The 23059-nt window shown below is 48.9% G+C and overlaps 1 protein-coding gene across 2 annotated transcripts; it reads left to right on the forward strand.

Annotated features, from left to right (window-relative positions):
• Nucleotides 1–11283: 11283 nt before the first annotated feature.
• On the forward strand, nt 11284–20396 carry LOC308678058 (uncharacterized protein). 2 transcript variants are annotated; one of them, XM_081344883.1, is made up of 4 exons: nt 11284–11392; nt 15342–18550; nt 19407–19461; nt 19587–20396. In XM_081344883.1, exons 1-4 carry the CDS (start codon nt 11302–11304, stop codon nt 20195–20197), a joined length of 3966 nt encoding a protein of 1321 aa, XP_081201009.1. In that variant the 5' UTR covers nt 11284–11301; the 3' UTR covers nt 20198–20396. The 2 variants fall into 2 exon arrangements, with proteins under 2 accessions (XP_081201009.1, XP_081201010.1); XM_081344884.1 differs by having other exon boundaries at nt 19783–19946.
• Nucleotides 20397–23059: the final 2663 nt, after the last annotated feature.

Consider the following 23059-nt stretch of genomic DNA (forward strand, 5'->3'; position numbering starts at 1 on the left):
CTAGTCTTGCCTTAAGCATGAACGCTGGCTGAGTGACTTTGGGCCAATCACCAGGAGACAAGGAGTTCTAGTCCCAATTTAGGCACATTGACTTCGGGCCAATCACCAGGAGACGTTGTTCTAGTCCTGCCTTAAGCATGAACGCCGGCTGGGTGAGTCTGGGCCAATCACCAGGCGGCTAGTTCTAGTCCTATCACAGGCACGAAAGCCAGATTTGGGGAGGGGGCATTTCCTCTGTCTCTCTTTCTCCCTCCCTCCCTCCCTTCCTCCCTCCCTCCCCCCATCTCTCTGTTCAACCCACCTCACAGGGTTGTTGTTGTTTGGGAGGAAAATAGGAGGAAGAAGGAATATTATGTATGTCCGCGAAGGAATCGAGGCGGGGCAAAAACAAAACAAGAAAATATCTAATAAATAACGTCATACATAAAATTAGTGTTTGGGCACGCGCCAACACCCCCCCCGCCCTTCCCTCGGTGAAAATTAGCGAGGATGGAGCCCAATCCTGTGGCCACCGTTTGCCATGAAGAAGCCGTGGTCCCCAAGCCCTATTCCACTTCTCCATAATGTACAGCTTGGCGGCACACACACACACACACACTCCTACTCAAGTTTCTAGCCCTCAGTAGATATTATGCGTATTGGAGCTGCTGCTGAATTCTTTCCCGGGACGGATATGGATGCCTCCATATCTCCTGAAATCAGGCACTAAGAAGCTCTATCTATCTATCTATCTATCTATCTATCTATCTATCTATCTATCTATCTATCTATCTATTTAGGGGTTGCTTTTTTATATCAATTTACGTTCAAGCTCTTGCTCAAGCAGGAGAACCTTACAGAATGACAGAGCTGGAAGGGACCCTGGAGGTCATTTATTATTATTATTATTATTATTATTATTATTATTATTATTATTATTATTATTATTAATTTTACTGCTACTACTACTACTACTACTACTACTACTAGTATTATATGAGGGGCTGCCACAAAGAAGAGGGGGGGCAATATATTCTCCAAAGGACTGGACTACTACTACTACTACTACTACTACTACTATTACTATATGAGGGGCTGCCACAAAGAAGAGGGGGGCCAATATATTCTCCAAAGGACCGGAAGGTGAAACAAGGAAATAACAGAAGGGAAGCAACTTGGAAGGATGGAGAAATTTCCTAAGGGTGAGAGCAATCAACCAATGGAAGGGCTTCTTCTCCACAGGCTGGCTGAGGCATGCTGGGAGTTGAAGTCCAGCCGCTTTTCAAGTTGCCGGAGACGAGAAACGGATGGACGGATTGGAAAAAAGGGATGGATGGATAGATGAGAAAGAGGGAGGGAGGGAGGAAAAAAAAGAGATCAGAGCTTCTCCACACGCTGGCTGGGGGATTCTGGGAGTTGAGGCCCAGCTACTTTTCAAGTTGCCGAGGACAAGAAACGGATGGACTCACTAGGGGCGGGCATTTCAAGCTGAAAGCTTCTTATTAAATCTTTTTTTCAACAAAGAGGACTGGTGTCTTTTGCGGGGGGGGGACTAATGAGACTCGGCCTACACAGCTCTGGGCCGCAACGTGATCCAAAGGCAGAGGGGAAGGGAGATGCTGTCCAATCGTCCTGGAGGAAGGGGGGGACATGGAATCCGGTAGATTCTACTCGAGGACTGGGTCAGAATTCAAGGTCTCCCGCATAGCATTTCACACCGGGGTCCAGGAAGGGGGGGTCCTTTTGGGTGGAAATCAGGCTCCTTGCTGGCTCCCTTCCCGTCTCTTTAGCATCCTTCCACTTCCCCTCCGGAAGCTTATCTTCACCGACTTGCTTCGGGTCTCTGCCTGGTCAAGCGAGAGGGAAGCCACCAAATTTGCAACAGGACGTTGGGCTCTGTCTCCTGAACAAATTTGAGGGGGGGGACGATGCTCCACCAGGGTTTCCACTGGAGACGATGGGCCACGTTTTCGTTTGACCTTTCCTCTTCTACACCTCCTCCTCTCCCGAAGGAACATTCTTTTTGTCCCAGCCTTCGCGAGGGCTACTCAGCGGCTTACTCGCAAGGAAAACCCCTTTTCAGTCAACAAGGCATGAGCAAGGCAGGACTCATGAGCAAATAAGCCCTTTTTTATTATAACGGGATGTGGTGGCTCAGTGGGTAGGACACTGAGCTTGTCGATCAGAAGGTTGGCAGTCTGGCGGGTCGAATCCCGAGTGCCGTGTAACAGAGCAAGCACCGGTTACTCGTCCCAGCTTCTGCCAACCTAGCAGTTCAAAAGCACATAAAAAATGCAAGTAGAAAAATAGGGACCGCTCCGGTGGGAAGGTAACAGCGTTCCATGTGCCTTTGGCATCTAGTCATGCCGGCCACATGACCACGGAGACGTCCTCGGACAAACGCTGGCTCTTTGGCTTTGAAACGGAGATGAGCACCGGCCCCTAGAGGTGGAAACGACTAACACACATGTGCGGGGAACCTTTACCTATTACCATATAAGTGTATGTACTGACTTCCTTATCATTCAGCCCTTGCTCTGATGATGTCAACAGCTTGTTGACGAAAGCTCAGCAATAAAGAAGAATTTTCTCTTATATCCCGGAGTTCATCATTTTTATTTTTACTAACTTCAAATGTCTACACCCGGGATTCCAGTTTTTAAATTTTAGATAGATAGATAGATAGATAGATAGATAGATAGATAGATAGATAGATAGATAGATAATGAGCTGACGAAGAAACTCCACTTGCTAGGTTTTACGGGGGATGCCCTGGGAGATTATGGCCTCAAGGACGCCCAGTCTAGGGTAGTCCAACGGCTTGTGGACATAGATTTGCAATATTTAAGAGCCAGAGCTAACAAAACCTGCTCCCCTCTGATCTTCAGCCAATCTAATAATTATGGACTGAGGATCGCTTCATACTTCTACACTCTAACCATCCCCAAATATAGAAGTCTTCTCCCTAGCCCGTTTCAATGTCTTGCCCTTAGCACTACTCGACGGGCGATTTAAGAGGCTCCCGATTAGCGAGCGACTATGCCCCTGTGATAGCGTTGAGGTTGAAACTGTGGAGCATGTCTTTTTATACTGTCCTATGTATAACGCAGTAGGTGTGAGCTTAAATGGATTCCAGAAGATGGTAGAGGACAGGAAGGCCTGGAGGAACATTGTCCATAGGGTCGCGATGGGTCGGACACGACTTCGCAGCTAACAACAATGTATAACGCAGGCAGAACTAAATTACTGTCTCTCCTTGAAATAGACCCTTCTGGTCTCAATGCTAGTAATTTGGTCTTATATTGTCTAGGGCACAGGTCTGCAACCCGCGGCTCTGGAGTTGCGGTTCCCAGTCCTCTGCCATGTGCAGTCAAAAAAAAAAGTGGGACTAAAAAAGTTCAACCAATCAATTCAAATATGCAGGGTAGGTGCATATCTCGCCTTGGCTCCACTCTTCAGTCAAACCCTGCTCTGCGCATGCACGCATGTATGCGCATGTGCACACATTTTTTTGCGGCTCCCAGTTTTTCCTTTTGTGAGGGAACCGGTTCCGAGTGGCTCTTTTACTGTTTCAGGTTGCTGACCCCTGGTCTAGGGGATGGCTCCTCATACATCACTTCTCAGGTTTCTAAATTTCTTTTAAGAGCTGTAACTATTAGAGGAGAACGTTGTAATTCCCTTCAACCAAGGCTTCTGGTGTCCAATTGTCTATGATTTTACTTTCCCCATGTTTTTCTTTTGTTGCACTTGTACTTTGGTCTGTGACCGCAAATAAATAAAATATATATTATTATGTGATATAGATATAGATATATAGATAATATATATAGAGATAGAGATAGAGATAGATAGATAGATAGATAGATAGATAGATAGATAGATAGATAGATAGATAGATAGATAGATAAATAGATAGATAGATAGATAGATAGATAGATAGATAGATAGAACACAAGACAGCGAGGAACACAGGAAAATCCTGAGGTAAATTAAACAGCAGGCAAAAGACAGAGAAAAAAGGTGGGAGGGAAAGGAAAACACCCCCTTTATACTTGCGGCAACCAATCACAGCACAGAGCTCTTCCTGCAGGAGCAGACAAGACAGGGAAAACCTGAGGTAAATGAAACCGCACGCCGAACACAGAAGAAAAAAGGCGGGGAAAAAGGGAGACGCCCCCTCTTCCTCCCAGCCACGGGAAACTGGCCAGAAGAACTCTGGGACGTGGATGGATGGATGTGAAAGAGGGAGGGAGGGACGGAGGTAGGGAGGGAGAGAGCTAGGGCTTCTCAATGTGCTGGCTGGGGCATGCTGGGAGTTGAAGTCCACCCAGTTTCAAGTGGCCACGAATAAGAAATAGCTGGAGGGACGAGGGATGGATGGATTGAGGGAGGGAGGGAGAGAAAGAGATCAGAGCCTCTCAACATACTGAATGGGGCATGCTGGGAGTTGAAGCCCACCCACTTTCAAAGTTGCTCAGCTTGAGAAACTCCCTCCCGGAGGCTGTGAAATTCTGGATGGGGTGTTTGCGTCCCTAAGTCTGGAGGGGAGGGGGGAGAGGAGGAGAGGTCTTTCCACCAGGAGCCTCCCTCCCTCCCCCCCACTCCTTTCTGAAGACGGAGAAGCGGTCAGGCAGAACCTGGAGCTTCCTTCCGCCCTTCCTGTTGAGTGAAAGCGAAAGCGAAAGTTAGTGAGAGGGAAGATTCTTCCGGGAGAAGCTTTCTAGCCCAGTCTGTATTCAGCCTGTAGTAGGCAGTAGCTGCAGAGGAAGGTGAGGGGACCCAGCTGTGTGGGAGGGAGGGGCAGAGAGAGAAAGAGAGAGAGGGCCAGGGAGGGAGGGAGAAGGCCAGCTTCTCTGGAGTTGCGGGGGGGGGGGATGAGTGTTGTGCTGTCAAGCTCTCAGCCAATGCTCCTGTGGCCGTCAAGATAGCCAGCTTGCCAAGCGCCTGAATTCTCATCCTGCCACCAGGACAGAGGAGGAAACGGGGCTGCCCCTTCCCCTCCCTCCCTCCCTGTTCCAAACCGAGGGATTTAGGAGTTGCCTTCCTCTTTCTGCAGATACTGTAAACATTTTAGCTGTGAAGTCAGGACTGTACAGGGCTGTGACGCCTCTGTGGCTTGTTGCGAGGGCTTGCCGTAGACTCGACACTTCCCCGAAGCCTCCCCCAAAGGACTTTGCGAAGTTGGGGGGTTGGCAGATCTCCCCCTGTTGACTTAGAGCTGAGAGTGGAGCCTTGTGGTTGGGGCTGAGCCGAGGAAACAGCCTGCAATTTTCCGGGAGGGCTGAGAATGGGGCAGGAGGCCACCGTTCCTCAGATAGTCCTCAGATAGTCGGGTGTGAATCTCTCTTATTGAGGTTTGGTCCTAGGGCGCAGTTGGGCTTGCTTCTCGCGTACCTTTCGCCTAGTCGCGTAGCAGCAGCCCTGCCCGAGCTTCTCGATATCCTCTCAGGGCTGGTGATTGAGTTTCCTAAACTTATGGTTTTGGGAGACTTCAATCTACCATCCCTGGGAGGAGCATCTGAGTTAGCTCGGGAGTTCATGGCTTCCATGACGGCCATGGACCTGACGCAGGTAATTCATGGACCGACCCATGAGGGAGGCCACACCCCTGACTTGGTTTTCTTATCTGGTCGGTGGTTAGATGATCTTGGTGGGGGCTCCCCAATTGTTATGCCCCTGTCATGGACCGATCATCATCTCCTGCGGCTGGTCTTCCGTTTTGCCACTCCCCACCGTGGGGTTGTTGAGCCAACTAGATGGTTCCGCCCCAGGTGCTTAATGGACCCTGAGAGGTTTCAGGCAGTGCTGGGGGCCCCACCTGCCTCCCCAGCTCACAGCTCGGCGGATGCCTTAGTGGAGGCCTGGGAAAGGACGGCCACGGAGGCACTTGACCGAGTTGTACCCTTGCGGCCCCTGACCCGGCGCAGATCCCAATGGGCTCCATGGTTCTCCGCGGAGCTCCGGGAGATGAAGCGTCGGAGACGGGGCCTAGAGAGCGTTTGGAGGTCCAGCCGATCTGAATCCGACCGATTGCGACTAAGAACCCATATTAGGTCTTATCTCGCTGCAATGAGGGTAGCGAGATCTAACTACTTCGCTGCCCTCATCGCGTCCGCAGATAATCGCCCGGCCGCCCTGTTTAGGGTGACCCGCTCCCTCCTTAACCAGGAGGTTAGTGGGGATCCCTTGCAGGGGCGTGCCAAGGAATTTAGTCAACATCTGTCGGACAAAATCGCTCGGATTCGGACCGGTTTGGACTCCGACTGGGCAGTATCGGACGATCAGGACATGAGCGATCTTGTCGATGTCACCTGGGAGGAGTTCGATCCTGTGACTCCGGAGGAAGTGGACAGGATCATGGGGAGGCTGAGCTCCACCACATGTTTATTGGACCCGTGCCCTTCCTGGCTGGTTTATGCAGCCCGGGAGGGGACACGAGGCTGGTTCCAGGCGGTTATAGCTGCTTCTTTGAGTGAGGGTAGTTTTCCTGCCGCCTTGAAAGAGGCGGTGGTGAGACCTCTCCTCAAGAAGCCTGCCTTGGATCCGGCTGTTTTGAATAATTTTCGTCCGGTCTCCAACCTTCGCTTCCTTGCGAAGGTTGTTGAGAGTGTGGTGGCGCACCAGCTCCCTCTGGTCCTGGATGAAGCGGATTATCTAGACCCGTACCAATCGGGCTTCAGGCCTGGGTACAGCACGGAGACGGCATTGGTCGCGCTGGTGAATGATCTCTGGAGGGCTCGGGACAGAGGATACTCCTCTGTTCTAGTCCTATTAGACCTCTCAGCGGCTTTCGATACCATCGACCATGGTATCTTGCTGCGGCGTCTCAGGGGATTGGGAGTGGGAGGCACGGTTCTTCAGTGGTTCTCCTCCTATCTCCTGGGACGCTCGCAGTCGGTGTTGACAGGGGGGCAGAGGTCGACCGCGAGGCCTCTCGTTTGTGGAGTCCCTCAGGGGTCGGTCCTCTCGCCCCTTCTGTTCAACATCTACATGAAACCGCTGGGTGAGATCATTCGTGGTTTTGGAGTTGGGTACCATCAGTATGCTGATGATACCCAACTTTTCATTTCGACCCCAAACCACCCCAGTGATGCCCTCGACGTGATGTCCCGGTGCCTGGAGGCGCTCCGGGTCTGGATGGGGAGGAACAGGCTTCGTCTCAACCCTGACAAGACGGAGTGGCTGTGCGTACCGGCATCTCGGGATATTCAGGATATCCCACCCCTCATTATGGGGGGTGAGTCATTACCTCCTGTAGATAGGGCTCGCAACTTGGGAGTCCTCCTAGATTCACAGCTCTCTTTAGAAGACCATATTGTAGCTGTAACTAGGGGGGCGTTCGCCCAGGTTCGCCTGGTGCGCCAGTTGCGGCCCTATCTAGACCGGGATGCCTTGCGCACGGTCACTCATGCGCTCGTGACCTCTCGTCTTGATTACTGCAACACTCTCTACATGGGGCTACCTTTGAAGACCACTCGGAGGCTCCAACTGGTACAGAATGCAGCCGCGAGAGTTGTATCGGGGGTCTCCCGATACTCCCGTGTTACACCTTTGCTCCGCGAGCCGCATTGGTTGCCAGTTGTCTTCCGGGTGAGGTTCAAGGTGTTGGTAATGACCTACAAAGCCCTCCATGGCATGGGTCCAGAATACCTTGGGGAGCACCTGCAGCCGGCGTCATCTTCCCTCCGCCCAGTACGCTCCCACAGAGAGGGCCTCCTCAGGGTGCCGCCAGTCAAAGAATGCCGACTGGTGACCCCCAGGGGGAGAGCGTTCTCTGTGGGTGCACCGGATTTATGGAACCATCTTCCGGTAGAGCTCCGGATGGCGCCCGATCTCCGCTCCTTCCGGCGCGACCTTAAAACCCATCTCTTTAAGGAAGCGGGCCTGGCCTGATGGGACGGGGTGGGATTGTTACTATGACTTTAATTTTAAATTTGTATTATTATGGGCACTGTTTAATCATGTTTTAATAATTTTAATTTTTTTTGTATCTGTTTTTATGTATTGCCCTGTTAACCGCCCTGAGTCTCTTGAGAGAAGGGCGGTATATAAATTAAATTAATAAATAAATAAATAAATAAACTTGCTGCCGAAGGAAAAGAGACCCATGATCCACAGCTTGACTGACAAGCATGGAGAGCTTTGAATAATCTCCGCCAATATGGGGGACCTGGGCACTCCCTAGTTGAGCCCCCAGAACAAAATCTTCCTCTTCTGCCAGGAAATATGAATCTCTACTCCCTAGAACATAGAATAACGGGGCTGAAAGGGATCTCGGAGGTCTTCTAGTCCAACCCTGCTCAAGCAGGAGACCCTTACAGAATCATAGAATAACAGAGCTGGAAGGGACCTTGGAGGTCTTCTAGTCCAGCCCCCTGCTGAAGCAGGAGAACCTATACCATCTCAGACAAGTGACTGTCTAGTCTCCTTAAAAACCTTGAGTGACGGAGCGCCCATGATTTCTGGTGGCAAGCTGTTCCACTGGTTAATTGTCTTCACTACTAGGAAATTTCTTCTTAGTTCTAGGTTGCTTCTCTCCTTGATTAGTTTTCATCTGTTGCTTCTTGTCCTGCCTTCGGGCGCTTTGGAGGATAATTGGACCCCCCCCCTCTTCTTGGGGCAGCCCTTCAAATACTGGAATTCTGCTATCATGTCGCCCCTCTTTCTTTTTTTTGTTTACACTAGCCAAACCCAATTCCTGCCACCGGTCTTCGTATGTTGTAGTCTCCAGGCCTTTGATCATTCCATTGACATCTCTGAGGCAAGTCTGAGTTGCTTCGAAGTCCCGCCTTTTCCTGTCAATGAAAGTGAAAGTGGGAATCAGAGAGGTCACAGCCTCATCCTAGCCAGGCTGCAGGAAAAATCCTTGGGCAGCTTCCTAGCCGAATCTGGCAACGGGCTTGTGACAGCTTAGGCAGCAGCTGCAAAGGAAGGGGAAGGTAAGGGGACCCAGATATTATGGGGCAGAGAGAGGGCCAGTAGGAGCGGGAAAGGAGGGAGAAGACCAGGCATCTATGGAGTGTGTGTGTGTCTGTGTGTGTGAAGCCTGTGGGGTCAAGACCTCCCTGTCCACAGTGGTGTTGTGATTCAGCATCAGCCTGTGGTTTCAGCAGCTGGGTCGGACGACTCTGAAGAGGAGGAGGAGGGGTTTGGAGAGCCTTTGGTGTCAGAGGAAGGTTCTGATGCACCGCAAAACTCTCAGCCAGGCCCCTCCCGTCTTGTTCCTCCTCAGACCTAGCTGTGTGAGCATGAAGGATTGGAAGAAGATGATCCACAGCTGGCTCTGTTCAGGGATGCTAGGAGCAGGAGGCAATCTAGCAGAACTGAGCAAAGGAAGGCAATGAGGCAACTCGGGAGAAGGCAATGAGAAGCCACGCCTTGAGACTGCTGTTTAAAAGGGGAAGGTGTGGGAGGTGCTGGTTGCTGAAGGCAACCGTTGGAAGAGCTTCTGATAAAGTCTTGGTCTGTATTTGTTTAACTCTTGTTTAACCTTTTTGGCTCAAGTCTTGTTTGAACTTTTTCATTTAGCTTTTTAAAATAAATTTGGTTGGGTTAGTTCCAGCCTATTGATTATAAAAAGGGGTTGTCCCTGACATTCCAACAGAGCCGGTCGTAGTCTGGAACAGAACAAGTGGGGTGGGGGCATTGCGGTGCTCCTGTGGCGGTAAACATCTGTACTGTTGACCCGGAATTAGGGGACAGTATAGGAAATATCAATTGTGAATATGTGCAGATAGCCTTACTGTCTTTGCGCTCTTGGAGCCTTGGTGGAGCAGTGGGCTAATGCCTCCTTAAGTAACACCAGCTGCCTGCAATTAGTGCAGGTTCGCATCCCACCAGGCTCAAGGTTGACTCAGCCTTCCATCCTTCCGAGGTAGGTAAAATGAGGACCCAGATTGTTGGGGGCAATTAAGCTGACTTTGTAATAATGCTGCTTGGGGTGTGTGTGAAAGCCCTAATAAGCAGGCATATACATAGAATGAAGGCTACTGCTAAGCTTGTAAGCCGCCCTGAGTCTTCGGAGAAGGGCGGGATATAAATGGAATTAAAATAAAATAAATAAAATAAATCTTGCAAAGTCCTGGATGCAGGGTCATGAAAGGCCAGCATGGAAAATATCCAATGTCCTAACCCACCCAAGAACATACGATATCTTTAGGGAAACACCCAAAAGGGAACATGTTTGATACTTCTGCTCTCTTATCTACAGTATGCCACACTTACTGGGTGAAATCTTTATTGTACGCGTGTCAGCTTTGCTAGCCGTTTCCGACTCTAGGGGCCGGTGCTCATCTCCGTTTCAAAGCCGAAGAGCCAGCGTTTGTCCAAGGACGTCTCCGTGGTCATGTGGCCGGCATGACTAGATGCCAAAGGCGCATGGAACGCTGTTACCTTCCCACCATAGTGGTCCCTATTTTTCTACTTGCATTTTTCACATGCTTTCGAACTGCTAGGTTGGCAGAAGCTGGGACGAGTAACAGGCGCTCACTCTGCTACGCGGCACTCGGGATTCGACCCACCAAACTGCCAACCTTCTGATCGGCAAGCTCAGCGTCCTAACCCACTGAGCCACCGCATCCCTACAGATTCATTAGGATACCCTAATTTCTCCTTCTTTGCAGCTCAATTAGCTAGAACTGCCGCTTTTGCCAGGAACAAGCGTTTGTCTTCAGATCACACTCTCTCGGCTCGGCCTGCTTGCGCCTTGCTTTAAGAACTGCTTCCCCAGTGTGTGTCAACGACTGCTTTTGCCTTGCTGGGAGGGCTGTTCTTGGCTTGCCCTGGCACTGACGGTTCTCCCTTCAGACCTGCCTTGCCTTGGCCCCGTCTTGCTTTGAGAAGGGCTCTTTGCCTTTCGGTTTGGAACTGGGCCCTTGTTGTGCGCACTGCGTTTGCCTTTTGTTTCCCTCTGCCCCTTTTGGAAGTTGCTCCTTGTCTTGCACCTTTGCCGTGCTCCGAGGACGGCCCTTGCCGTATGCCTGGACCTCTGCCTTGGGGCCTTGCCGGGTAATCTAGGAGCTGTTGTTTGGAGGAGTGAGGGTGGAGCCTGACTAGTCAGTGGAGGGCCATTTGTTTAACCTTCCCAAGAGAAATAAACAACTCTCTGGAGACCTGTTTGGCGTTGCCCAAAGGGTCATAGCAGTGAAGGAATCCTCTTCCTCAAACACTTTACTGGTGTGGGCTGCAGTGCACCGAGTGGTGCTTCCTTGGAACAGCTTCCTTGGAGAGGGGGGCACTCCTGGTTCAGGGAGGGCTATGCACTGCCTCCTCCAGGTGGTTCTTCTCTGTTGCAGGAGCAACAGGCAGGAGCTGAGCCTGGCCATGGCTGAAGACACTGTGGAGATGCCAGCTCTGGGCCGCTCATTCCAGCTAGGGATGTTGTACGACTGCCGCAAGGATGCGCTCATCCCAGGTAGGAGACGGAGGAGAGGTCAAAGGGTCGGCAGCCCCTGCAGGATCTCTAGAGGGAGGGAGAAGAGCACCGACATCAATTCTCCGGCACAGCATAGGGTCACTTCAAGCCTCGGCTCCTGGACTTGCAGCCTGCTGTCTCCGGGGGTTGGGAGTGGGAGGCACCGTTTTACGGTGGTTCTCCTCCTACCTCTCGGGCTGTTCTGAGACGGTGTTGGCAGGAGGACAGAGGTCAACCCCGAGGCCCCTTGATTGTGAGGTGCCTCAGGGGTCGGTCCTCTCTCCCCTCCTGTTCAACATCTATATGAAGCCACTGGGCAAGATCATCTGTGGTTTCGGGGTGAGGTATCATCAATATGCGGATGATACCCAGCTTTTCATCTCCACCCTGAACCAACCCAGTGATGCCCTCAATGTGATGTCCCGGTGCCTGGAAGCAGTACGAATCTGGATGTGGAAGTACAGGCTCCAGCTCAACCTGGCCAAGACCGAGTGGCTTTACGTATCGGCATCTTGTGTAGTCCAAGATCTTCCATCTTTGGTTATGGGGGGAGAGGTGTTGCCTCCCGTTGATAGGGCGTGCAACTTAGGCATCCTCCTGGATGCACGACTGAGTTTAGAAGATCATGTTGGAGTCGTGGCCACGGGGGCATTTGCACAGGTTCGCCTGGTGCGCCAGTTGCGCCCCTATCTGGACCAAGATGCTTTACGTATGGTCACTCATGCGCTCGTCACCTCCTGGGTAGATTACTGCAATGCTCTCTACATGGGGCTGCCCTTGAAGACCACCCGGAGGCTTCAGCTGGTGCAGAATGTGGCTGTGCGGGTTGTGATGGGAGCATCCCGATACTCCCATATTACACCCCTCCTGCGTGAGCTGCATTGGCTACCGGTTGCCCTCTGGGAGAGATTCAAGATGCTGGTTCTTACCTATAAAGCCCTACATGGCTTAGGCCCGGGATATTTGCAGGACCGTCTGCTGCCAGGAACGTTTTCCCATCGCCCTGTGCGCTCACACAGAGAGGGCCTCCTCAGGGTGCCGTCGACCAGACAATGTCAGCTGGCGACCCCCAGGGGGAGGGCCTTCTCTGTCGGGGCACCTGCTTGGTGGAATCAACTCCCCTGGGAGCTCCGGATGGCCCCAGACCTTCGGTCCTTTCGCCGTGACCTTAAGACATATCTTTTCCAACAGGCCGACCTGGACTGATGATAATGGGGTTTTGAATTATGATTTTAAACGTTTTTATTGGTTTTAGTGGGACTTTGACACAATTTAATTCTTTTTTAATATTTGTATTTATTTGTATTTTATTGTTGTTAGCCGCCCTGAGTCCTTCGGGAGATAGGGTGGCATACAAGTCTCATTATAAATAAATAAATAAATAAATAAATAAATAAATAAATAAATAAATAAATAAATAAATAAATAAATAACAGCTATCTGGGTAGGATCTGCCTGGAATGCGTATCCAACCCTTTGGACAGACACGCAGTAACTTGTCTTGCCCCAAAAGAAAGTCACTGAAATGCTTTGGAAAATGATTACATACAGTTGCAAGAAAAAGTATGTGAACCCTTTGGGATTACGTGGAGTTTTGCATGAATTGGCCATAAATGTGCTCTCAACAATAGAAAAACACAGTCTGCTTAAAATAATACTATACAAACATTAGCTGTTGTCATGTTTTAATTGAACATAAGATGGAAACATTCACAGTGCAGGGTGGAAAAAGTATGTGAACCTTTGGACTTAATAACTGGTTGACCCTCCTTCGGCAGCAATAACCTCAACCAAATGTTTCCTGTAAGTTGCAGATCAGACCTGCACAATGATCTGGAGTAATTTTGGACCACTCCTCTTCACAAAACTGTTTCAGTGTAGCAATATTCTTGGGATGTCTGGTGTGAATCGCTCTCTTAAGGTCATGCCACAGCATTTCAATCGGGTTGAGGTCAGGACTCTGACTGGGCCACTCCAGAAGGCGTATTCTGTTCTGTTGAAGCCATTGTTTTGTTGAATTACTTGTATGCTTTGGGTCATTGTCCTATTGCATCACCCACCCTCTGCGGAGCTTCAGTTGGAGGACAGATGGTCGTACGTTTTCCTGCAAAATGTCCTGATAAACTCTGGAATTCATTTTCCCATCAATGACAACAATCTGTCCAGGCCCTGAGGCAGCAAAGCAGCCCCAAACCATGATGCTCCCTCCACCATGTTTTACAGTGGGGATGAGGTTTTGATGTTGGTGTGCTATGCCTTTTTTTCTCCACACATAGTGTTGTGTGTTTTTCCCAAACAACTCAATTTTGGTTTCATCTGTCCACAGTATATTTTGCCAGTAGTGCTGTGGAACATCCAGGTGCTCTTTTGCAAACTTCAAACGTGCTTCAATATTTTTTTTGGACAGCAATGGCTTCCTCTGTGGTGTCCTCCCATGTACTCCATTCTTGTTTAATGTTTTCCTTATTGTAGATGTGTCAACAAAAATGTTAGCATGTGCCAGAGATTTCTGTAGGTCTTTAGCTGACACTCTACTATTCTTCTTTACCTCATTAAGCATTATGCGCTGTGCTCTTGCAGTCATTTTGACAGGACGACCACGCCTAGGGAGAGTAGCAACAGTGCTAAACTTTCTCCTCACCCTGTCAACAAAAGTGCGTATAGTCAAGGCTGTGGTCTTCCCAGTTGCAATGAATGGCAGTGAAAGTTGGACCATAAGAAAGGCTGAGCGCCAGAGAATTGAAGCCTTTGAACTATGGTGCTGGAGAAGACTCCTGCGAGTCCCTTGGACTGCAAGGCAATCAAACCGGTCAGTCCTAGAGGAGATCAACCCTGACTGCTCTTTAGAAGGCCAGATCCTGAAGCTAAAACTCAAATACTTTGGCCACCTAATGAGAAGGAAGGACTCACTGGAGAAGAGCCTAATGCTGGGAAAGATTGAGGGCACTAGAAGAAGGGGACGACAGAGAATGAGGTGGCTGGATGGAGTCACTGAAGCAGTAGGCGTGAGCTTAAATGGACTCCAGAAGATGGTAGAGGACAGGAAGGCCTGGAGGAACGTTGTCCATAGGGTCGCGATGGGTCGGACACGACTTCGCAACTAACAACAACAAAAAAAACTTTCTCCATTTGTAGACAGTCTGTCTTACCGTGGACACATGAACATCAAGGCTTTTGGAGATACTTTTGTAACCCTTTCCAGCTTCATGCAAGTCAACAATTCTTGATCGTAGGTCTTCTGAGACCTCTTTTCTGCGAGGCATGGTTCACATCAGACAGTGCTTCTTGAGACCAGTAAACCCAAAACAGGTGTGTGTTTTTAAAGGGCAGGACAGCTGTCAGCAACACATCCAATATCATCACACTGATTGGAGTCAAGGTTGGCTCACTCCTGGCTCCAATTAGCTCTTGGAGAAGTCATTAGGCTAGGGGTTCACATACTTTTTCCACCCTGCACTGTGAATGTTTCCATCTTATGTTCAATTAAAACATGACAACAGCTAATGTTTGTGTAGTATTATTTTAAGCAGACTATGTTTTTCTATTGTTGTGACTTACATGACATTTAGAGCGCATTTTATGGCCAATTCATGCAAAACTCCACGTAATCCCAAAGGGTTCACATACTTTTTCTTGCAACTGTAAAGAGTTGGTGTCCCACGCGGGATGGTGAAGTGAGGGATATTAATTCTAAAGTTGTGGTGCTGGTGCTTTTCCAGGGAGAGGGGCAGGTCTGAACACAGAAGACCCCTCTAAACCCCTGATGAAAAACATAGAAATTCCCATTCCTCTCTACTCAGGCAAAAGCCTTTTGAGTTTGTGGTAGTTTCACCATCCAGGAAAAATGATCTCTCTATTGTCACAGCATTCTGGGGCTTCTCTATCCAGTGCAGGTGTTTTGGAGGTCTCATTTCACATTTATCCTCCTGTTGTCTCCTGTTCCATGCAGGCGTCACCCTTTGGGACTACAGCTCTCTGCAGAAGGACCTGACCATCAAGCCTCAGCCCAAGACCGAATCCGAAATCATTGCGTCCGACAGCATTGATGACAAGGCCTCCGCCCTGGACATCTCAGGATCCCTCAAGGCCAGCTTCCTGGGGGGGCTGGTTGAAGTGCAGGGTTCAGCCAAGTATCTTCAGGACACCAAGAAGTCCAAGCAACAAGCCAGAGTCACCGTTCAGTACAAAGCTACCACCAGGTATGAGCAGCTGACCATGAGCCATCTAGGAAGCCAGAATGTCTCTCACCGAGAAGTCTTTGAGCATGGCATGGCCACCCATGTGGTCACGGCCATCCTCTATGGAGCCCAGGCTTTCTTTGTCTTTGACCGAGAGGTTTCTTCAACAGAGAAGATAAAAAATGTAGAAGGAAGTCTCCAGGCTACACTCACGAAGGGAATATCTGTCGGAGGAGGAGCAGAGGTCAAATACAACAAGGAGGAGAAAGAGAATGCTCTGAAGTTCAGGTGCAAGTTCCATGGAGATTTTTCTCTGGAGAAAAATCCAGTGACTTTCGAAGATGCCATGAAAGTTTACGAAACTCTACCGAAAATGTTAGGGGAAGATGGGGAGAAGGCTGTGCCTATGAGGGTCTGGCTCTACCCGCTGACCAAACTGGACCCCAAGGCAGCTAAAATGGTCCGTGAGATCAGCCTAGAATTAGTCTTTGATGCTGAAAAGATCTTGGAGGACCTGAACAAAATCCAGATGCAAAGCAACGATCTAGCCAACGATCCCATTGCTGAGACCTTCCGTGAGATCAAGAGAAAGATCCAGCGGTTCAAAGATCTGTGCAAGCAACACAAGCAGACTTTCCAGAAACAGCTGGCCAAAGTGTTGCCTTCCATCCGGGGAGGAGGGCAGGAGGAAGGGACCCTGGTGGACATATTGATGTCCGTCAACCAGTCGCCCTTCAATAGCCGAAGACTCCGTAAATTTCTAGACACCAAAAAGAGAGAAATTAACGTTGTCAAATCTTATCTGACTATTCTAAGTGACATACAAGTTATCACTTCCCAGAACAAGATGCACGAAATATTTCTTGACCCTCAAAATTTATACGTGGTCTCCTTTGTATTCACTTCCTTACGTGAAGAGGAGCCATTTCTGTTGAGCTTACAGGACAGGCTTCAGGAGCGATTCTTGCAAGAACCAGCTAAGTCCACAAGGTCCACTCCTGGGGTGAAGAAAGGCACGGCCTGGTTTGAGGACCAGGAGAGGACCCAGAATGCTCGCCAAGCTGCCAAATCCATCAAAGACTTTTTCACTGTCAATCAATCGAATGAGAAGGTCCACTTTTTTGTGGCCTCGCTCCCAGATGAGGAGACTCCAGGAGCCTCCATTAACTTTTATGAAGACGGAAAGCAGGTCAGCAAAAACTTTGAGTTGCCCTCAAAACCTCTCCCTTTGCAGATTACTGAAGTGAGACATAACAGCATTGAACTGAAGTTTCAGCCAGCTGAATATGGAAAGGCTGCAATCTCCAGCTATCTGGTAGAGTACAAGATTGCAGGGCAAGAGGACTGGAAGACCGTGAGGACAGAGGATGCCGGGGAGTTGTTCCTGCTGAAAGATCTGCCTCCAAACACAGAGTACTTGCTCCAGTATGCTGCTTGTTGCAAGGTAGGCCTTGGTAAAAGCAGTAACCAGAGCCCACCCATAAAGACCCTTCCCACCAGCCCTCCTGAGAAATTAAGAAAGGTCACTGCAGCATCTTCGTTCATCTTTGTGGCCTGGATGAGTCCCAGCATCGTTGCCTCAGGAGTTATGGTCAAGGAGTACAAAGTGGAGTACCGAATGGTAGAGGCTGGAGTTGGGAAGGACCGGTGGACTGGAAAAAGGACTGGGAGCAAAACAGAGTTTTACCCCATCGAAGGTCTGAAGCCCCAGACGGCATATAGAATACGGGTGTCAGCCGTGTGTGACAATGGAGCTCTGGGTGTCCCCAGTGAGGAGGTGGAGGTCTCCACATCACTGGAGAAAGATGCAGGCAACATAGCCCGCCAGTTCCTTCAGGAAAGCTCTCTCGTGGAGGACAGACATCCGTTAGTGTTTGCCCTTCCTCTGGAGAAAGTCCCCTCAGATGCCTCCACCTCTTGTCTCATATACCAGCTTGGAAATGAGAACCCAGAAGTGCCCAACAAAGTGATCCTGGTGATGGGAGCAACACAGTCTGGGAAAACCACACTGATCAACGGGATGATCAATTATATCCTGGGTGTCCAGTGGGGAGATAATTTCAGATTCAAACTGATGCATGAAACCACCCAGAGAAGCAAAGCTGGAAGCAGGACGTCTGAAGTCACTGTCTATGTGGTGCACCATCAGGAGGGTTTCTGGATTCCCTATTCTCTCACAATAATTGACACTCCCGGATTTGGAGGCACAAGAGACGCAGAGCAAGACAAACTGGTTGAGGAGCAGCTCCGAGAATTTTTCTCCAGCCCAGGGGGCATTGACCACATTGATGCCATCTGCTTGGTGGCCCAGGCCTTCCTTGCCCATTCAGTTCATACCCAGAAATGCGTCTTTGATTCCATGCTCTCCTTGTTGGGAAAAGACGTGAAGGATAACGTCCAACTCCTGATCACCTTTGCAGATGGGGGAACTCCACCTATCCTGGAAGCCCTCAAGGAGGCTGACCTGCCTTGTGATCGGGACAGGTCGGGAACCCCTGTGCACTTCAGATTCAACCATTCAGCCCTTTTTACTCACGGAGAAAGTGGAGGAAGCCGTAATGCTGCTGCTGAACTATACTGGAAAATGAGTGCCGAGAGCATGAAGAATTTCTTCGACTCGCTAATGTTGCTGGAAACCAAAAGTTTAACCTTGACCACGGAGGTCCTCAAGAAACGTCACGTTGCTCTTAGAAAACCTCCCCCTCCCAAGATTGAGCAAGTGCATCCAAATAGTTTCCAGATCGGTATTGACCCAGTCGCCAATGGGAAGCCTTCAGTCTCTAGGTACCAGGTGGAATATCGGATTGCAGGGGAGAATTGGAAGAGTCTCAATACTGAAGGCCCTAGAGATCAATTCACCCTGAAAGAAGTCCACCTAGACCTTCAGTACCAATTCCGATGTGCAGCTGTGACTGAATTTGGGCTCAGTCAATGGAGCGAGGAGATGACTTGCATCTATCCTAGGGGGAGGCCTGCAGAGGTAACTTGTCACCTTGTTTGGAGGAAGAGGGGAGGAGAAAGAGGAGGTGGTGGTGGAGGAGGAGGAGTCAGCAGTAGAATAGTCATATCAGTTTTGGGTGCTTCATCACTGGAGATTTTGAAGATTTTTGGCATATGCAGCCAACAAACTCCAGGGACATTCTTTTACCATGAGTTTAATTTTACTGATAGATCCATAAGGGCACAGTAAAAGCAAAGCTAATTCTCAGGTTTTGGCATGAAAAGCAGCATAGCAATAATCCCCCCTTTCCTTCTTGGGCCATCCCTTGTCCGTTGTCCACCAATCCGGTTCAATCATTTTATTTTGGGAAACAGTCTGCGCCACTTGAAAGATTCCCATCGTCCGACCTTGAGGTTCTGGAAACTTTCTAAGGCCACAGCCGGTGCACATATATTAATTCCTCATATCCCTCCCAGCCACCCATCCATTCCAACCATACCCTTCCCCCCACCCTAGTTTTTGTTGTCTGATAGTGAGCAAGGTTTGCAAAGTGAGTCAGCCACCATGCATGAGGCCATGGCATCCGAGCGGGAGACGCTGATCTCTGACCTGATGGAGACAGTGCCAAGGACTGTTCTGGAGAATGGAGGGAGCTACTACAAGTGTGAGGTCCATCCTGTCGGATGTCATAGACAGGAACGGGGCTCACTGGGAGGACCACTCAGGGGGAACCTGCTGGAGGGGGGACAGGTCTGATCCAAGTCAGCTACGTTGGGGGTGATCCTTTCTTAATCCCCCTCCAATTCTTGCTTGACTTCTGGGGGAGGAGAGTTCCTGGCAACCTCTGAGCAAGGCAGCCTCTCCTTTGGCTGATTCTGTTTTGCTTCTCATGCAGAAATCCTGGGTTTTGTGCTGTGCGACTGGTCTGGAAATGACTGTAAGCATCCAAGGTAAAGTCTTGGGTCCTGGGGTTCAGGTGGGGTGGAAGCTACTCTTCTGGGCGTTGGGACAGGCTGTGATTGTCGTACACTGCTGACAAGTCCCTGTCTCCTCTCCTCTCCCCTTTGGGTTGTAGGGTCTGAACGGAGGATCGTCCTTGTGGGCACCTCTGGAAATGGGAAAAGTGCAACGGGAAACTCAATTCTGGGAAGGAACGTCTTTAAATTTGGGATGTCATGTGAATCAATAACAGAAGCATGCCAAAAGGAGGAGACACAGCTGAGCGGAAGGAAGGTTGTGGTTGTTGATACGCCTGGCTTTTTCCATACCAGATATCCACAGAAGGATATTGCCACAGAAGTGAGGAAGAGCGTGACGTTTTGCTCCCCGGGTCCCCATGTCATTCTCCAAGTGATACGTTATTATATCACCCAGAGTGAGGAGGAGGTGGCTCAGAGGATCAAAGAGATTTTTGGCCTTCAAGCCAGGAATTACACGATCCTTTTGTTCACCCGCAAAGAGGATCTGGAAAGTATATCTATTGAAAATTTCATATCTGGCCAAAAGAAAAGCGTGAAGGAATATGTTGCTGAATGTGGGAACCGGTGCCTGGCTTTCAACAACAAGGCCGAAGGGGCGGAACGAGAGGTTCAGGTGGCCGAACTGATGACCATGATTGATCGTCTGGTGGAAACGAACAGGGATGCTCCTTGTTACACGGAAAAGATGATGAACTTCAAAAAATGACACAACTTCTGGTTTTTTTCCCTTTTCAACAGAGGCCAGAAAGTCTCTTTAATTGAGCCTCGGCTCCCAAGTTCCATCAAGCCAGAGATTCGTGGCTGAGTTCCACTCGGCCAATTCCTTCTCTCGAGAACCTGCTTCCTCCCCTTGGATAACAGGACTTTCTCTTTTCTAATAAAGATTTTATTAATTTTATCTTGCACACATATATTAACGCTGTCTGGATTTAATAACGCTAATACATATTCAGTTCCTCATCCTTCATTCTTTCTTCTAGCCATTGATAAATCCCAAGTTTGATAATATTCTGTTTCTTCTTTATCTTTCAATCTCATGGTTAATCTGTCCATCTCTGCGCATTCCAGTATTTTTTTTATTATTAATATTTCTTCCTCTGGTGGTAATCCTTCATTTTTCCAATATTGCGCGAATATTATTCTTGCAGCTGTTGTGATGTGTAAAATCAAATATGGGCTTTGTTTGTTAATCTTTTCTGGCATTATACCTAGTAGAAAAGTTCAGGTTTTAAATCAACCAATCTCTTTTCTAACCAAGCATGTATCTTTTTCCAATAAGCCTTTGCTTTGCCACATGTCCACCAAACATGATAATACGTGCCTGAGTTACGCTTACATTTCCAGCATCTATCTGACATATTTTTAAACATTTTTGCTATTCTTGCTGTGGCAAGTGCCATCTATAAAACATTTTATATAAGTTTTCTTTATACGAAGTTGACATTATCAATTTATAATTTCTCTCCCATAGCTTTTGCCACTTTTCGACCTCTATATTATAACCAAAGTTTTTTCCCCATCTTATCATTGTTTGCCACTTTTCTAGATGGTCATTCCCATCTCTTAGTGTCCGTCAGCTCCACTCCAGATGCTTCTCTTCACCGACTTGCTTCTGGTCTCCTGGTCAAGCAAGAGGAAGAAGGACACATGTCCAGCAGCCAAATTTGCAGCAGGATGTTCAGATTTGTCAAGCTATTCGCCAAAGCCCCTGAAGGCAGGAGAAGAAGCAACGGATGGAAACTAACCAAAGAGAGAAGCAACCTGGAACTAAGGAGAAACTTCCTGGCAGCAGTGGAACAACCTGCCTCCAGAAGCTGTTAGATGGATAGATGGATGGAAGACAGGAAAGAGATATATGGTGGGAGGGAGGAAGGGAGATATATGGGGAAGGAAGGTAGGTGTGGAGGGAAGGATGGAAGAAAGGAAGGAGACATAGCGGGAGGGAGGAAGTATGGGGGATGGATAGATGGATGGATGAAGGGAAAGAGAGATATGGTGGGTGGGAGGGAGAAGGCCTGGCTTCTCTGGAGGGTAAAGGGGGAGAGGAGTCAAGCCCCTTGGCCCCAGTGGGAGAGGAGAGCAGTTGCAGACCCCCCGATTTTGAGGAGCCGTCCTCTCCCAGGGCTGGGAATTCCTTTTGTGGCTTGTCTCCTCTTTCTCCCTCGGGATTAGGCACCTGGCCTTTCCCCCAAAAGTCTCTCCTCCAAGCTTGGCTAATTTGGGTGTTTTTGAAGCTCTCCAGATGGGACTCCGTTCTGAGGTCAGGCCTTGTTGTGTTGCCCTGCGCAAAGGAAACAGCCTGCACTTTTCCCTAGAGGTGTGAGAATTGTGTAAGAAGAAACTTCCTGACAGTGAGAACAATTAACCAGTGGGACGGCTTGTCTCCAGAGGTTGTGGGTGCTCCAACCCTGGAGTTTTTTAAGAAGAGATTGGACAACCATTTGTCTCAAATTATATTGGGTTTTCTGCCAGAGCAGGGGGTTTGGACTAGATGACCTCCGAGGCCCCTTCTGGCTCTTTTCTCTGATTCTTTAAAGGCCTCCTGCTTGAGCAGGGGGTTGGACTAGAAGACCTCCAAGATCCCTTTCCACTGTGTTATTACATTCCAGCAGGAAACCCTTACAGAATCATAGAATGACAGATTTGGAAGGGACCCTGGAGGTCTAGTCTAACCCTGCTCAAGCAGGAGACCCTGACAGAGTTGGAAGGGACCCTGGGGGTCTACACAATAGGAAGAGCTGAAGGAATGTATCGCTGAATGTGGGAACCGGTGCCTGGCTCTCAACACCAATGGATACGTCACCATCTATGTCCTGTCTACAACACAAGTCTTTTCAGCAGTTACAAGAAGGCTCCACACCCATTTACACTACTCAAGCGACCCTGACAACACTACACAAACCTGCCAGTGGCTTCAACGATTCTCCAAAAGAAGGCAAATGACCAGCTGTCTGCAAGGAATATAAATCCTGCCATTCCCCACCATCCAGTCAGAGCCGAAGAAGCTTCTTGGATGAGAAGGGAAACGTCTTCAAAGAAAAACAAGAAATTCACTGAGAGCCCTGATGCCCAAATTTCGATTTCAACTAAAAAATTTACAATTCAACAAACAACAGAAGCTGAAGAAAGCAACACTAAGATGGAGGATGCCAAAGGCCTTCAAACACAGTACATTGAGAATCTAGCTAACCAAATAATCATTACAACACCGGACATGACCTCTTACCTAAGCCAGATGGAATTGGAAGAAGAAGAAGACCAGACTGAACTAATGACAACCATACTACGTCAAACATGGAGATTTGATCTATTAGAGCAACAATTTAATGACTATAAAGGGGTCACTCTCTTTGAAAAATTGACAACTGGATGGTCTCCCAGGATTCAAACAACGTGTGTAGGAAGAAAGGGAGACACACTTGAGAATTTAAAGGCACTGATATGGAAGCCTGTTTGGCACAAAAAGAAAGCTAGAGTTAGATTTAAAAAATAGATTTCTTCTTATTGTGCAGATTTGTAATGATAAGAGTTTAAAATTTCTTTTAATGGGCCAAGGGGAATCTTTAAA

This window comes from Vipera berus (assembly GCF_964194415.1).
Source record: "Vipera berus genome assembly, chromosome: Z".
NCBI classification, from domain to species: Eukaryota; Metazoa; Chordata; class Lepidosauria; order Squamata; family Viperidae; genus Vipera; species Vipera berus.

Excerpts from the sequence above, each read along its gene's own strand:
- LOC308678058 (XM_081344883.1), top strand. The coding sequence starts at position 11,302 with ATGGCTGAAGACACTGTGGAGATGCCAGCTCTGGGCCGCTCATTCCAG. Across the intron at positions 11,393-15,341 it reads CAAGGATGCGCTCATCCCAG|GCGTCACCCTTTGGGACTAC; the intron begins GTAGGAGACGGA and ends TGTTCCATGCAG. Across the intron at positions 19,462-19,586 it reads AATGACTGTAAGCATCCAAG|GGTCTGAACGGAGGATCGTC; the intron begins GTAAAGTCTTGG and ends TTTGGGTTGTAG.